Source organism: Parus major, chromosome 5 (genome assembly GCF_001522545.3).
Source record: "Parus major isolate Abel chromosome 5, Parus_major1.1, whole genome shotgun sequence".
NCBI classification, from domain to species: domain Eukaryota; kingdom Metazoa; phylum Chordata; class Aves; order Passeriformes; family Paridae; genus Parus; species Parus major.
Window position 1 is genome coordinate 5,711,630 of NC_031774.1, and position 14,862 is coordinate 5,726,491.

The 14,862-nt window shown below is 40.8% G+C and overlaps 1 protein-coding gene across 7 annotated transcripts in view; it reads right to left on the reverse strand.

Moving 5' to 3' along the window:
* Window positions 1–14,862, reverse strand: part of TUB (TUB bipartite transcription factor) — a 76,700-nt gene that overhangs the window by 23,015 nt on the left and 38,823 nt on the right. For 3 of the 7 annotated variants that reach the window (XM_019006917.2, XM_019006918.2, XM_015630272.3), the window contains exons 4-5: window positions 12,347–12,484; window positions 3,850–4,017 (exon numbers count right to left, since the gene is read on the reverse strand). In XM_019006917.2, the coding sequence (XP_018862462.1) occupies window positions 3,850–4,017; window positions 12,347–12,484 (306 nt within the window). The remainder of the gene's footprint in view (window positions 1–3,849; window positions 4,018–12,346; window positions 12,485–14,862) is intronic. The other 4 variants (XM_019006919.2, XM_019006916.2, XM_019006920.2 and 1 more) reach the window with 2 other exon arrangements.

Consider the following 14,862-nt stretch of genomic DNA (forward strand, 5'->3'; position numbering starts at 1 on the left):
GAGTCAGTAATATTGAAAGAAGCATTCAGATTCATATGCAGATGGCCTAAATTCTACTTCAGTCCCTGTGCTTACTATGTCCTCATCATCAAAAGATGAAATCTCTCTGAACTGTTTTTCTGGTAGCTCCAGAGATATGCATAAAGATTTTATTGTAGCTCAATCTTCTGGAATATGAACTTGGTCTGTAACAAGCAGACACTAAACCAAACTGATGTACAGAAATATAGACAGCAGATAGAGACTCTGTAATGGTTTTCTTCATTTCAAATTTTGGAACAGATGAAGAAAAAGACAGTATAAAAGGCATTCAAATACTTTTTGCTTTTATTGCTGCTTCCAGTAACTTCAGTGCATATCCCTTTAGAATATCCAGATGCACACTGGATAGTGAAACACCACCAGAATAGTAGGAGCGAGGGTATAAAAGTAAACCAGGAGCATAAGCAATGCTTGCACTGCACTCAGCTGCCCCATGAAAGCTCTCATTATCCACTTCTTCAGCTCCCCCAGTGCTGACATACACCACAGAGCACGACAGCAAAGCCTTTCAATAGGACCTGGTTATGCAAGGGAGGCCTGAGTTCACAGGTCAACAGATATTTTCAAAGCCTGTAGAATTCATTCATTATTAATCACACACTCATTAATCACAAGCATTATTTCTTAATAAGGACAACCATGTTCTAGGCTCTATGCATGGGTAATAGAGACAGTCCATCTCCTCAGCTGGCAGCTGCACAATAAAGCCATAATTCATATCCACAGATGGAACTGGTTTATTTCCACACCTGTGCTCACTATTTCACCACCAATACTTCAGTGGTGAAAAATTCTGTGCCAGCCTTACAAAAGTCTGCGCTCACAACCTGTGGGGAAAAATGCTTCAGGGAGCTCCTGTTCTGGAATCCAGAAATGAAACTGATCTCTTCCCTAAATCTCAAAACTTCAGGTGGCAAAGAAGAACTAAGACCCAATTGCTCATTCCATGCCCTTTACAGAGACATATTGGAAACTGGTAAGCATGAGGATTACATGTTAGTTATTCAGTGTTAAAACTTATGGAAGTCTGACTCTGTCCTAGTGACTCATTTGCCAGGGAGGAACTCTGCAGATTAAAACTTTGGGAATCAAAAGGACAAATATTTCCTACAGGAGGCAAATTATTCTAGGATGGCAATTTCCAACAGATGGAGAAATCAAATAAAGCATTTGGCATTTTCCTGCAAGTGGCATATTCTTTTCACACTCAGTAGCCTATAACCTCTTGTCTTGGTACAGAACTTGACTCACTGGGTAAGGAGACACGTGCTGAGAGAAGTTTCTCTCCACCAGGTTAGTGCCAAAGAGCAGAACAGGCAAGAACTAGGGCTAAGCATATCCAGTGGGATTCAGCTTTTTCTACGAGGCCAGTTAGCATTTCATAGAATCACAGAATAAGCCAAGTTTGAAGGGACCCTTCAGGATCATGGAGTCCAACTCCTGGCCCTGCACAGGACTCCACCACAGTGACACCATGTGTCCCAAAGAATTGTCCAAATGCTTCTGGAACTCAGTTGGGCTTGGTACTGTGACCACTGCCCTGGGGAGCTGTTCCAGAGCCCAACCACTCTCTGGGTGTAAAACCTTTTTATAATATCCAACCCAAACCTCCTCTGACTCAGCTTCAGGCCATTCCCTCAGGTCCTGTCACTGCTGACCACAGAGAAGAGATCGCTACCTGCACCTCCTCTTCCCCCTCATGCAGATGTTGAAGACCACAATGAGGTCTCTCCTCCAGGCTGAATAGACCACATGCCCTCAACCACTCCTGATACAGCTTCCTCTTCAGACCTTCACCATCCTCATGGCCTCCTTTGGACACTCTCTAACAGTTCAATACCTTTTCTATACTGTTGCACCCAGAACTGCACACAATATTCAAGGTGGGGCCCCCTCAGCGCAGAGCAGAGCAGGACAATCCCTCCCTTGCCCAGCTGGCCATGCTGGGCCTGATGCCCCCAGAACACAGCTGTCCCTCCTGGCTGCCAGGGCACTGCTGGCTCATGTTCAGCTTGTCATGGACAAGGTCCCCCAGGTCCCTTCCTGCAGTGCCTTATCTTTGTGTTCTTCTCCTTCTGCTCCTATTCCATGCAAGAGAAGGCCTGGTGGGAGACAGCGACTCTAAACACTTCTCAGCTGACATGCCAGTAAGGACATGCCACAAGCAGTGAAGTGGCAGTGGGAATCTACATAAAGAGCTTTATCTCTGCATAAAATATCACAGGAATGGTGGGATACTCAAAACTTGCTCATATCAAACATCCTCTGCTGGTATCAAGCAGCAAACAATACACACATAGTAAAAATAATTTACAGAGATGCTGCTGACATTGTCTTAATAACCTGTTTTTGTGTCTCACCCAGCATAGTTCTGCTGTTAATAAAAATTAATAAACCTCAGTATTCCCATTAAAATAAAAGTGCCCCCCTCACCTCAACTTGAAACACACTAGTGATTCACTCTTAGCAGTGTCTGTTCTGAGCAGCAGTGTACTCAGACCTGGTAAAAAAGGTCATATCATATATTTGAGAATATGCAGAAGCAACACAAACCAAAATATTCCCACTCTCTGCTTCTATTAAAAATAAACATAAACTTGGGGAGAAAAAAAATATTTGATGGCAAAAAAACCATCAAAACCAGAAGTGTCCCCCAGAGAAAAATCTGAGTGCTGTGACCTAATTTGCAAAGTCTGTGGGTACTTTTTAAGTCAATCAGCTTTAGTTTAGTAGTGTGCCTGACAATTAAATATTCTGAGCCATGGTCTAAGGCAACACAATCACCACACAGATCAGAACTTGTTAGTCATGCCCAACACCCCTGCAACTCAAATGCCCAGGAAATAGCACACTTGGAGAAAATCTGCCCATTTCAGTTGGAGCTGCTCACATCTGCAGGGTAACGTCCCAGAAAAAATGAATCTTAGTGAGAACTGCTCTGCGGACAAGAGGCAGCATTTAGGTATGAATAGTCCATTCTACACAAGTCAAGTTTGCACTTACATTTTGCTCTTTATACACAAAGAGTTTATTCTTAAAGCATCAGAGCACTCTTGGCTTGAGCCATCTCTCCTTCAGAAGCTGTACACTGAGGAAGAACAACTCCAAAGCAAATGTCCTCAGAAAACGCTTTGTGAGGGTTTGGGGATTATTTTTTTTCCTTCCTACAGTTAGTGTCTAAGGGGAGATAACAACAGCACAGGAAGGAAGAGACAGATGCATGAATGTGTACATACAAAATCTATCTCCCAAAGCATGCATGCCTCTGGAAAAAGAAAAATAAATTCCAGAACATTTGAGGACTCTGCGTGGGAAATGCTGAAGAATGTGGTGTACTTTTCACCTCTGCAACCCTGAACAGACACTGCAAAAACATGAACAATGTGTAACTGACAGCACCACTAAAATTAATATTCCAGTTTGAATGTTGATATTTCATGCTGGTTTTTCAGCCACCAAGTAAGTGATTTCCAGAGTTGTACATTATAAAAATGTGAACAGATGGATGTGAGCAATGGCATCTGCCTGGTACCTTAATAATGGCACTGCACTGCAGATGGGGCAGCCACATCCCTGAGAGCCTGCAGAGCTCTTGTTCCCTGGGACAAGAGAGAACTTCATTGCTTTATATTTCTTTAGGTTTGGGGTTTGGGATTTTTTTAGGTAACAGAATAGAGCCTAAGAGGCTCTGAGGAGAAGACACACAGAATTAACAAACTGTGCTTAGGGCTGAGAGTGAGGATAGGAAATTGAGTCAATGTCCATCAAGCAAGCAGTGAGAACATAATGGAAGCTTTAACTACTTACCTTTTTTCTGCATTGCTGTTCTAAGATCTTGCTTGCTTTGCTGATGTTGGCCAGTAGCCACTTTCTCGCCATCATCTTCATCATGGCTTGCCTGTCCAACAGTGAGAATCTGCACTTGACTTCCTATCTTCTGAACATCATCTTGAAAAGCAGCTGGGCCATCAATCCCTGTCAGACAACAGCAAAAGCCTTAGTTGTCTTTGTGTCAAGAAGCTAGTGAAGAGAATTGCTCACTCACAAAACCAGCAGCTTTCCTAGGAATCACAGATTAGATGTTCACACTCAGTAATATTTCTAGACTTAAGCAAGACTAAGCTAGCCTCCAAGGCAAACATTTTACTTTCCACATACTAGAGAATCTCCAGGAGAGGATCAGGATTTCATTGGTGCCCTCCTCACCCCAAAGCACACCTGCCCCATGCACCAGAAACACTGCAAACTAAGCAGAAAAGAACACACTGGAGACAACTGACAATGAAAACAGATCAAATTTTCACAAGGGCACATAAGAGATCCAAAAACAGATGAACCTGAGCCCTGGGTTATGCCATATCCCCACATTAACACCACTGCTGTCATGAAGTACTTTAAAGCTTCAAAAACCTGGAAAATTCACAAGAAGATCTGGCAGTTTATCCAACAGAGGGGCAGCATGTTAACAACCCTAAATACACTTTTTGAGTTGGGAAAATCTCCATACAGTTAATGCATCAGAGTGAAACTCCAAGGAAGATATTACACATTCCCTGGAACCTCCATCCTCTTGAGATGCTTAAATCCCAACCAGGCACGATCCTGAGCAACCTGCTGTGAGCAGGGAAGAGGGACAAGACAGTGCCCAGAGGCACCTCCCAGCCTAGCCATGCTGTGATCCTGTGGCTCCTGACCACAGCCAGAAAGAAACTATTTACCTCCTGATGGCTGTAAATCACCTCTGGAGAGAGAAAAAGAAAATAAGGGGTGGGGGATGTTCTTACCACAAGCCAACTTTGTTTTGTTTTTTCAGGACAGCAAGGTGAAACATCAGACTGTAAATGTACTTCAGCTCTTAGTTAAGACACAGCTAGAATATGTTACTAAATCAGCTATATAAAAATGCATTTCTGCAGCTACAAAAATGGTAATATTTTCATGTATAGATATAATAAATAGCATGAGCTCTATACTGCCACTGTTGTGAAATTTCTATTAATAAGCAAGCAGAATTGTGGAGAGTTAGCAAGCACTACAAAGAGCTAATTCAGTAAAGGAATATGGTGCTTCTCACACCAAACAGAGCTGAATAAACCCTGTGAGAAGGAGCTGCAGGGATTGGGATTTTTTTTGAACTGTGATCTGTAGCAGAAGTCTCCAAGAATACCATTTCATCCTGCTTTGCCAGCAGCTGTCAACTTGCATTAAAAGACAGCTGGATTATACATTTAGCACGCTTAACTGTACTTTGCAGTATCTGTTGTCACTGGCACTGCAATACGAAGCATAAGTGGAAAAAAGAGTGGCCCATATCCCCAGGAACAGCACCCAACGAGATGCAGTCTGACACTGCAGAGGTGTTAAACTCACAGAGTTCAAGGTCAAAAGGAGTTATTGATTCATTACACAGACCCTGGCAATTTCTGCACCAAGCCTGCAAATTCTGATTTATTCGGAGCAAGGCCCCTCTGTTGGATAAACCAACAACAACAGCTAACAGCAAATAAATAATCTGTCCATCCAGCCTTGAAGGACTAGATAAAGTCCATGGAATTGTCTCTGTGACCTTGCTAGGATGACAATTTGAGAAGCAGCTCTGCATGATACAGAATGAACAGTATCATCTATGCTGCAGGTATAATAAGGCACTGAAAAAAACCCTGTATTTTTCTTAAAATCTATCCTAGGAGAGGCACCACTGCAAAGGTGCTCTAGAACACACAGGTAGCTGCTCAGATCCTCTGTGGTATTTTTAACAGCTTTACAATATTCACCATTATCATTGAAGTCACTGGCTAAAGATAGGTTCTTACCTTAATACTCTGAATTTCAAAAGTGTTCAGCATCCATGGGTTTAATGAGATGTCTCATGCATATCATATCTAGCCCCTTATTAAGCACTGGATGATACAAACCTAATTTTGAGAACGCTTTTGGGAAGGAACAAACACCTTAATTATTCCTCTTCAAAGCAGACATTGATCTGCAGCAAATGAAATGCCTTCCACAGCACTGGAGATTGAAGTGAGGCTGCTTTTTTCAGATGCCTGCAGAACATCTGCACTCACATCCCATGCTGTCAGGAACATCGTGTATTATTAGGAGTCGGGACAAAGGCTACACTGGCAGGTCACAGTTTTAGAGAAGAAGAATCAATTTCAGTATTCTGAAGAGTGCATCACTGGTAGAGTGTGTTATTAAGCATTAGGAATGGTTCCACTGGTGAGCACATTTAAGGGATTGAAATATGTAGCAAGACAGAGAGGATTTAAAAAAAAAAAAGAAAGAAAAAAAGAGAAAAAAACCCCTCTGCTGTAGGTGGTTCATGGCAAATGCAGCATTAACTACATTAACAACTTAATACTTGTGTGTGCATAATCTTTATAGCTACACATGCATGTGTAAAATGGGATTAAATGCTGACATACATTTTTCTCTATTATGAGGTGTAAGTGCATCTCTGTAAGCCATAGTTCAAAAGGCAGCTTTGCCACCACCTACCAAATGCCTGAAAACATCTGAAAACACTTCCAAGCTTGTGTAATGATGATATTTGAGGTGGATCTCTCCTTCTCTTTGATTCACTGACTCCTTTTATCCACTTCCTAGAATATTGGTTCTCCATGTAATAAAACAAACCACTCATCTATAGTTTCTGTGCTGAAGGACGTGGTCAAAAGAGGCAAAGAAGCCAAGTGGGTCTTGCCAAAAAAGTTTTTTATTGCTATGGTCAGCATTTTTCAGGTAGGGAAAAAGTCTGACAGAGACAGCCTTGAATACCTGCTAAGAAGAAAGGGGAATTTTTGAGAGGCAAACGTGAAGGAGGGCAGAGAGGAAAGAAGAAAATTAGAACAACCCTCAGAATATCAGTCTCTTCTGAAAGGCCTCTTGGTACACTTTGACATGATCATGTCTCAGATGAAAACCAGAGGCACCAGAAATTAAAACAAAGCAATACTGAGGAAAAAAAGAAAAGCATCAGTAAATGAACATTGCTGGTATTTATATCCTGCAAATACTATTCATCAACACCTGTATCCTCTTAGCACCTAAAATCTCTAGATAATGTTTATAAATAAGCAGCATCAAGCTGTTGAAAGCTGGTAATCTAAACCACTGAATGGCAAACAAGATTACGATCAGGAAAGGAACACGGCACAGAAAACAAGTAATTCTGTCCCTGCTTTACAAATGAGGAGCTGCAGGACAGGGAAGTTCTTGTTCTCATTTTACAGAGCACTTAAGGCACAAGTTTGATGTATGAAGCAGGGCACACTGCTCACAGACTAAGAGTATGATTTAGCCCTTTGCAGATCGGACCTGGAGAGCTGAGCAAGGTCAGACAGGAGGTCTCTGGAAGAGAACATGCACTTCCTGAGCTCAGTTCCTGGTCTGACAAAGGAGTCATATCCACGTGGAGAACACCCAAGGCTGTGGGTGCAAATGCTATTCAAGACCTCTGCAGAGCAGCTCTCCCTCCAGCTGAGGGACAGCAGCACAACCCTTCAAAGGACGGCCTGCTCTGAGGTCAAGGACAGGGAGTTCCAGGGAGACCTGACACCAGAACAAATAGTATCCCTCCTTTAGAGAACCTGGCTTAAAGCAAACCCTGCTGTCAATATTTTCTAAGCCATTTCCCATTATATTGCTGTTCTCATAGGAGCTGATATGACCCCACTGATAGGGGTTCAAGCAACTGCAAAATCACAAAGAGATTCATTTTTAGGGAAAGGGAGCAAATGGAAATTTGTTTTTGAAACGACATCTAGAGGTGATTTAGTCCAAATCTCCATCAGACTATTGCTAGTACCAGATCAGGACACTAAAAGCAAGTACTTGAGCACTAAGCTCTATATTCACTTTGATGAAATCAAAATAGTAAACAGGAACTGTACATTCATAAATCTTTATCCTTAGGAGGTCAAAATTACTTCCTCACAATCAAGTTCATGTGTTGCCAAAGCAAATCCTGGAAGGTTTGTCAGATCTAGAAATAACAGGAAATTCACTTATTGTCCGTCCTACCCTTTTTCTTTAGTGCCCAGGGAAGTCGAGATAAATCTGCTTTACAGATCTCCCCCCATCAGAAAGGAAGTGCTACAGTGAGAAATGAGGCTTCTTACCCAACAACTGCTGCTGCTTTCTGAGCCAGCCAGTGTTAATGTAGCTGCTTGTTACATACGAGAACGGGACAGGATGCACAAATCAAAACACTCAGACAGGCGTGAAAGGGAGAGAAGAAACACAGGAGAAGCCAACCAAATCAAAACATGGAATAGCCACCCCGGCAGGAACAGCCCTGTGTGTCAGAGCAGCTCATTGGCATCCTGGCTCCCAGACAGCCAGCAGGAAATACCCAGTGTACCACTTACATTCAAGGTATAGCATAAGGGGAAAATTTCAGCTAAAGTATTGTTTATTTTGATGTTTTAAACACATCCAGGTTCCTAAATTCACTGATGAAAAAGAGATCTTCATTTATGTTGTCTGCTGCAGTTCAGAGCAGGGTTTTTCCCAGAATGCACTTTCATAGTCTCAGTGCAAGAGTTTTGGGAAGAAAAAGCAAACCCTTCCAACCACCAAGTACTTTTCACAGAATGATTCCTGACTTTTCATATCAGATTTCACTTTGTATTAATTCCTGGCTTCCCATGTTTTTCTGGGTTTTTTCAAACATTCCATTTTATCTTCCTGATTTGCTCCATTCACACAACCAAAAAAATGCACTTTCTTTGTAGAAGTTTCCCTCCTCTATCTTAGGGGGGAAAGCCCACCAAAGTAATGACACCATTATGGACCTGTAATGCTTTCATGAATCTCCTTTTTTAAAGAATCATCAAGATATTTGATAGCTAAAGATGCTCTGGATTTGTGGTATTATGTAGGGTACATAGTTTTCATAGCTTCCTGCTGCAAATGTTTTCAATAACATGCATGATCTTTGTGTTGAACCACCTAGTGATGCTGTACACTGGGTTCACTGCTATCCTGAATCACCCCAATCTGCCACAAATCAAACCAGAATTTCATCCATTATCTCCATTTGAAAGACAACCATTTTACATATGCATTTGTTACATCTGGTTTGGGTTTTTTTTCCAATACTGAATATTATGCCAAGCAATAAACTGTGAGACTGAAGCTTTCAGAAATACCAGTTTCATGAGCTAAGCTACTACAAAATGTCATCAATTTACTGCAGTTCCAGGCTCTGTCCCACAAAAATTATGGTTCTTTTTAAAAATAGGCACAGTGCACGCTGCCAGTAAGAAATACCAGTAATAATCACAGATTTAGAAAAAATTGCTGAATACCTTGTTACCCATCAGAGAATTACAAAGTGCACTGACATGAGCAGTTAGCTACATTCCTTTTCCTATGCCAGTGTAACCTCATTAAACCTGATATTTCTCTCGTGTTTGTCTTCAGCCCATTGTTCTGATCACAGCTTCATCACTCTTCAAGCCACTTAAAAAAGCATTACACATCTAAAACCAGAGTGCAGTCATTACACTACAGCTTCAACAGCTACTCATGTATAATTCAACAATTTTTTGCTCTGAATTAGCTTCTTATTTATAGGATCTGGTCTAAGTGTTCTTTTTTATTGAAACACAAAGAGCTGGGCTATGCTTAGAAAGGGAAGGTCCACTATAGCTAAATAGTAACAAAAACCTTTCAAATGCCATTTGAGCATGTTAAGTGCACTCACCCCTCAGCATTCATCCTGCTCATTTACAGGACACACAAAGGTTACACTCAGAGCAGAGACAAACCTGAAGCAATTGCAAAGCTAAAAGCAGAACCTAAAATTTCCCAAGATTTGCTCTAATTACCAACGAGCTCCCTTCAACAAAATCTCTTGTGCTTAAACATGGCATAAAACCACTTCCCCCTCATCCATTTGCATGGTTAGATCTGAAGTTATCAGCAAATCCATTCAATACTGTTATAAAAAAATCTTTTCTTAGGACTCACATTTATTTTTAAAAATAACTGAAAATTAATACAAGTCCTACTATAGGGTTCTGTTACTATTTGCATTTTCTTAGTTCCCAAATTCAAAATTAGCTATGTCTGTAGTGGATTTATAAGCAAAAATCCCTCTGGAATTTTAAAGATGCATTTGGTTTTACTTTTACATCCAAAAAAAACAATTTTGCAGCTTTGATAAGGATGGAAGACTGGAAATCCAGTCATAATCCTCCCAAGTTTACAAATGCCAAAGGTAAACCAGCTATTATTCCAAGGGTGAAATTATATGTGAATGAACAGCTAAACCCCAGTGCTCAGAAAAAGTAGACAAGCTGGATGAAGTGCTATGTGTATGCTCTGAACATACTTTGACTGACTTTTATTTGCTTCTAATCATCAACATGAACTTCAGGACAGGAGATACTCGGCATTTTCTTTGCTATAATTGATAGATAATTGATTAATAACACCTCCACTCTCTGAAAACTTGGAACTGATGGGAAAATGCTGAAGGCCAAGGAAAAGCTCCCATAGCAGAGCAGGATGAGCAGTAAGAATCTCAGCAGAGGCTGAGGTTTCTAGAGCTAAAAATATTAGTTCCCAACACATGGAGCAGTGTCAACATGCCAAAGTTCCTGGTCTACACAAAGTGATTTTTCTTTCACTGACACAACTTGCTTTTATTAATATAGGCCAACATTTGCCTGCTTGGGGGATTTTTCAGAAGATGAGTTAGATTATAACTGGCATGTGAGAAAAATACTCAGTGTTACCTGCTGTGGGATAATAAAAAAAAACTGTGCAGCACAGTATCTTCAGTTCTGAACACAGGCACAGACACAGGCGTGTCAAAAGAGGTCTTAAGGCTATGCTGTAACCATGATTTAAGTACTAGCTCACATAATAAATAGCTCCCTTTACTGGTTTTCTTTGAAACTAGTGAAAGAATTTTTACTCTTCAGCAAGATGTACGTCAAAATAAAATTTGGCATTTGCATTACTGTGCTAGAATGTCATTACTTTTTACATTAACCTGGGAAACATTTGCTTTCTGTTAATTTATTTTGCCAATAATTTTTACATCCAGTTAATTTTCCCTTTGACACACACCATCTTTTCTCAAATGTATGAATAGCCTTTAGCTCAGGGCCAGCCTCTAAAGCCTGTATTACCTAGAGGTTCCCTTGCAGCCAGAACTACACAGTTCTACAGACAGTGTCTACAGACAGAGAGATGCTGTAGATTCAGACTCAAGAATTAAGCTGCAACACGCAAAGGATTTTACTAAGGTAGGCTCAAGTCCTGCAAAATCCCTACAGATAAGCTCCAATACTTTGACCTCAATAATTAACCTTATTAGTCATTGCTATCTTTAAAGAGACTTGTCAAGGATACACACTACTTTCTCACTGAAGCAACAGTGCAGAAACTGTTGGACATGCACAAGACAGGAATACAGCACAGCCCAGGCAGGACAGTGTTACAGTGGCCTTATTCAAGAACTGCAAGTTATTGGAAAGTTATTTCATTTCATTAGTGATTCCACAGCAAATAAAATGTAACTGTATGTGGTACAACAGCTTCTCTTTTTCTGTGAATGCATGTATATATATAAATAAATAATTTAAACACCAGTAAAGTAGCTCATTATTTCTTCCACCTAGCACAAACTGTAAATCTGAGAGTGGCAATGTCATTTCTACCCACCCTTTTGTCATTAACAATAGTGTATTTTTTTGGTGTAATCATACACAAAGTCATTGCAGAAGATTTTTCATACAAACACCTCCCATTTACCAGCCAGGTGGGTCAAGGTAACACTGGAGTAACAACTTGAAAAACCCCTTTGAGGATGGTGTGTCTGTTTGGTTGAACTGATTTTCAAGATGTCCCCTTAACCTCCAATTTGTATAGCTTAAACCTCACTCAGAGTCTGGACAGAAGCAGCTGCAATTTAAGGCTGCTTCTCCAAACAAGATTAATTTCAGATAATCTAAAAAAAGCACACTCTTGTAGGATGGTTCTCTTCTTTTTTACCACTGCAAGAAAGCACCATCATCTTTCCTTCAGAACTTTCTTCCTCCTCTGCAATTTGAACAAACATTCTCCTCTAGAAAAGACTCCATTTACAATTTTTTTGACTCCAAGGCTGTACATGCCCAGACACAACCAAGCCACATATGTTTTCCAACCTCAGAAAAATGTCAGGGAATTACTCTTAGACAATTTTCAGATTTTCAAATGAATTATATAAAAAACAAGAGAGAGAGAGAGAATTGACAGCAAAGCAATGAATTTAACATCTGACATGCAGCTGCATGCAGCTAACCTTTGTGTTTCCCTTTTTTCTCCTTTCTGGTGCTGCTACTCTGACAGCTCGCAGCTGCTGCCTTGGTTTTTTTAGTTGGTTTCGGAGCTTGGGCGTCCACTACCACCTTTACATCTTCCTGTTCAGCCTCCTGCACTGCTTCAGAGATTCAGGGTACCCCACCAAAAAAGAAAATAAACAGAGAGAGAAGAGAGAAACAGAGAGAGAGACGAGAGAATGAATTGAGAACTTTGCAAAGGCATAAAAGAGAAAGCAAACATAGCAGAGTTTGGTATTTCAGACAATTCATGCAGTGAGGAGAATCAAGTTAAACCAGAATTTGCAAAGCTGTAGTAAAAATCTGAAAGATTTTCTCAAAGCTGAGATATATTTCCTTACATTTTTCTTCCTCACAATAATATATCAGCTCCTAACTTTCAGTCCAAAAGAGACATCAGAACATTATTTTGTTACTGAGCTATTGTAGGAAGCATTTTTCATAGTAAAGCTCTGCCAGAATGATCATCAACAGTGGCAGCATGAAGGCAGAAGAATTTTATTTTGAATTTTTAGCATCCATGCCTAAAGCTACCTCCTAATTCTCTAAACAAGGAATCATCTGAAGGTTACTTTCAAAGCACATCTTGCACAATTGTGTAACACAGCATGATGAGTAGATTGGCCATGCATTTTATAGTGAAACTATACCCAAGCTGAATTTAAAAACTCTTCCTACTTCATAGCAGGCACCAATTAATGAATTCCTTGGAAGGACTCTCTACAAAATGCACATGGCATAAACTGTGAATATCAGCATAATTCACACAGTGTTCCTTGCTTTCAAAGTAAAAAGATGCTTTATCATTTTCCTAAAAGCACGATGTGCTTCGAGGTCAGTATTTGAGTCTCTGAAAGCAACGCACACCGTAACTCCTTCCTCTGGCTAGACCAAACCTTGAAGTTACATAAATATCACAATTGCCTTCGTGAAATGCATAAAGAAACTGTCAAACTTCACAGCCCATACTTCAGGTGGGCTAAGAGATTTTGGGGTTGGCTGCTGGTCACCCCTAAGTGCTAAGCCCCACTGGCTTCATGTGGTGACCATGGTTTCTCTCCCTGGCACATGGGCCTCCAACCCTTTCTTTTTCACAAACCTAAAGCACTTTCTTTAAAAGGATAAAAAAAGTCCTCTCAGGATCATTATGGGAAAGAACTGATTGCCCAAAAATTACTTTAAAAATATCCAGACAAACTTCTTAAAACACCCAAAAGACTAAATGATTCTCCATGACATGTGGACTGACACTATCCTCTCTCTGAAGGGGAAAACTCTCCCTAAGCTTCTCGCCTCTGAAGCAACTTTCCTCTTCAGCAAATCCTTCAAGCGCATGAATAGAAATAGAAACGCCAGGGAGATTCTCAGAGGAGAAAGATGAAACAGATTTAGTCATGTCTGTGTAGACTGCAGCTCCCAAACCCGCTGCTACCCTCCCCAGCACAGCAATCTGTTATGAGTAGCGTTGCATTCACAACACAGCAGGCACCTGAGGCACTCAAGAAACACATGCTCCTTTTCTCACTGTGCAGAGGAAGGGCTCCAGTCCTTCAGGGAATATACATTAAATTATTAGAGGAGAAGCTTGAAGTCCAAAGAATCAGCTTGAAGCTGCCCTATTTTTAATGCCTGTCTTTGTCAAACACTCATCACAGGACTGCAATCCCTTTGCTGAGGGGAAGGGGGCACTGGAAATGGGTAGGACAAAATCAAAGGAGCGAGTGCCCAGGGCAAATGGCACGTAAAGGACAGTACACTGGGTCCTTCTCCATGGGCATGGCAGCCTCAGACTGAGCAGGGAACCAGAGTCAGCTCCCCACAGTCTTTAAATAAGTGTGATTTGCCAACCCAGCGCCTATGCTATATTTACACCTCAATATCTCTATTAAAACTGTTCTTTTAATTGTTTTGAAGATGATAATCCACGTTATAATTAAATTCAGTACTTTACAAATGACCTGTATTAAGTGGCCAGGCCGTTCTCTAAATCATTTTAAATCTGGCCATATTCATTCACTCAGAAGCAGCACCATTTACTTGGCCCAAAGCAATGATCAATCAAGCAAAGGATGAAACTTTCTGACATTATTAATTGCAAAGTTAAAGACTTCTCTATCTTGCTAGCCATTCTTTGATCTTACAAGTAAAGCCCTGAAGCTTTCTGAGTTACTTTTGCCTGAAAACTTCAAGCAAGAGGTATCTGATTATAAGTTTGGTGAGGGAGCATCAAAGGACAGAGAAGGGAATATTTCCATTGCTTTACTCCATGAGGCAGAGAGCAGGATTTCAGCCCAGCAGCCGTTCTGAGCATATACCTTGGCTGCTGTCTGTGGTAAATGGGCCTTTCAGACACAAGCAATGGAGGCTGCAAAATAAGATTTAAATCATAAAGATAATGATACAGTGCCTGGGCTCATGAAAGGAATTGGCACAGAATGTCCTGTTTCTAAAGGATACATTTCTGAGCATTACCATTACA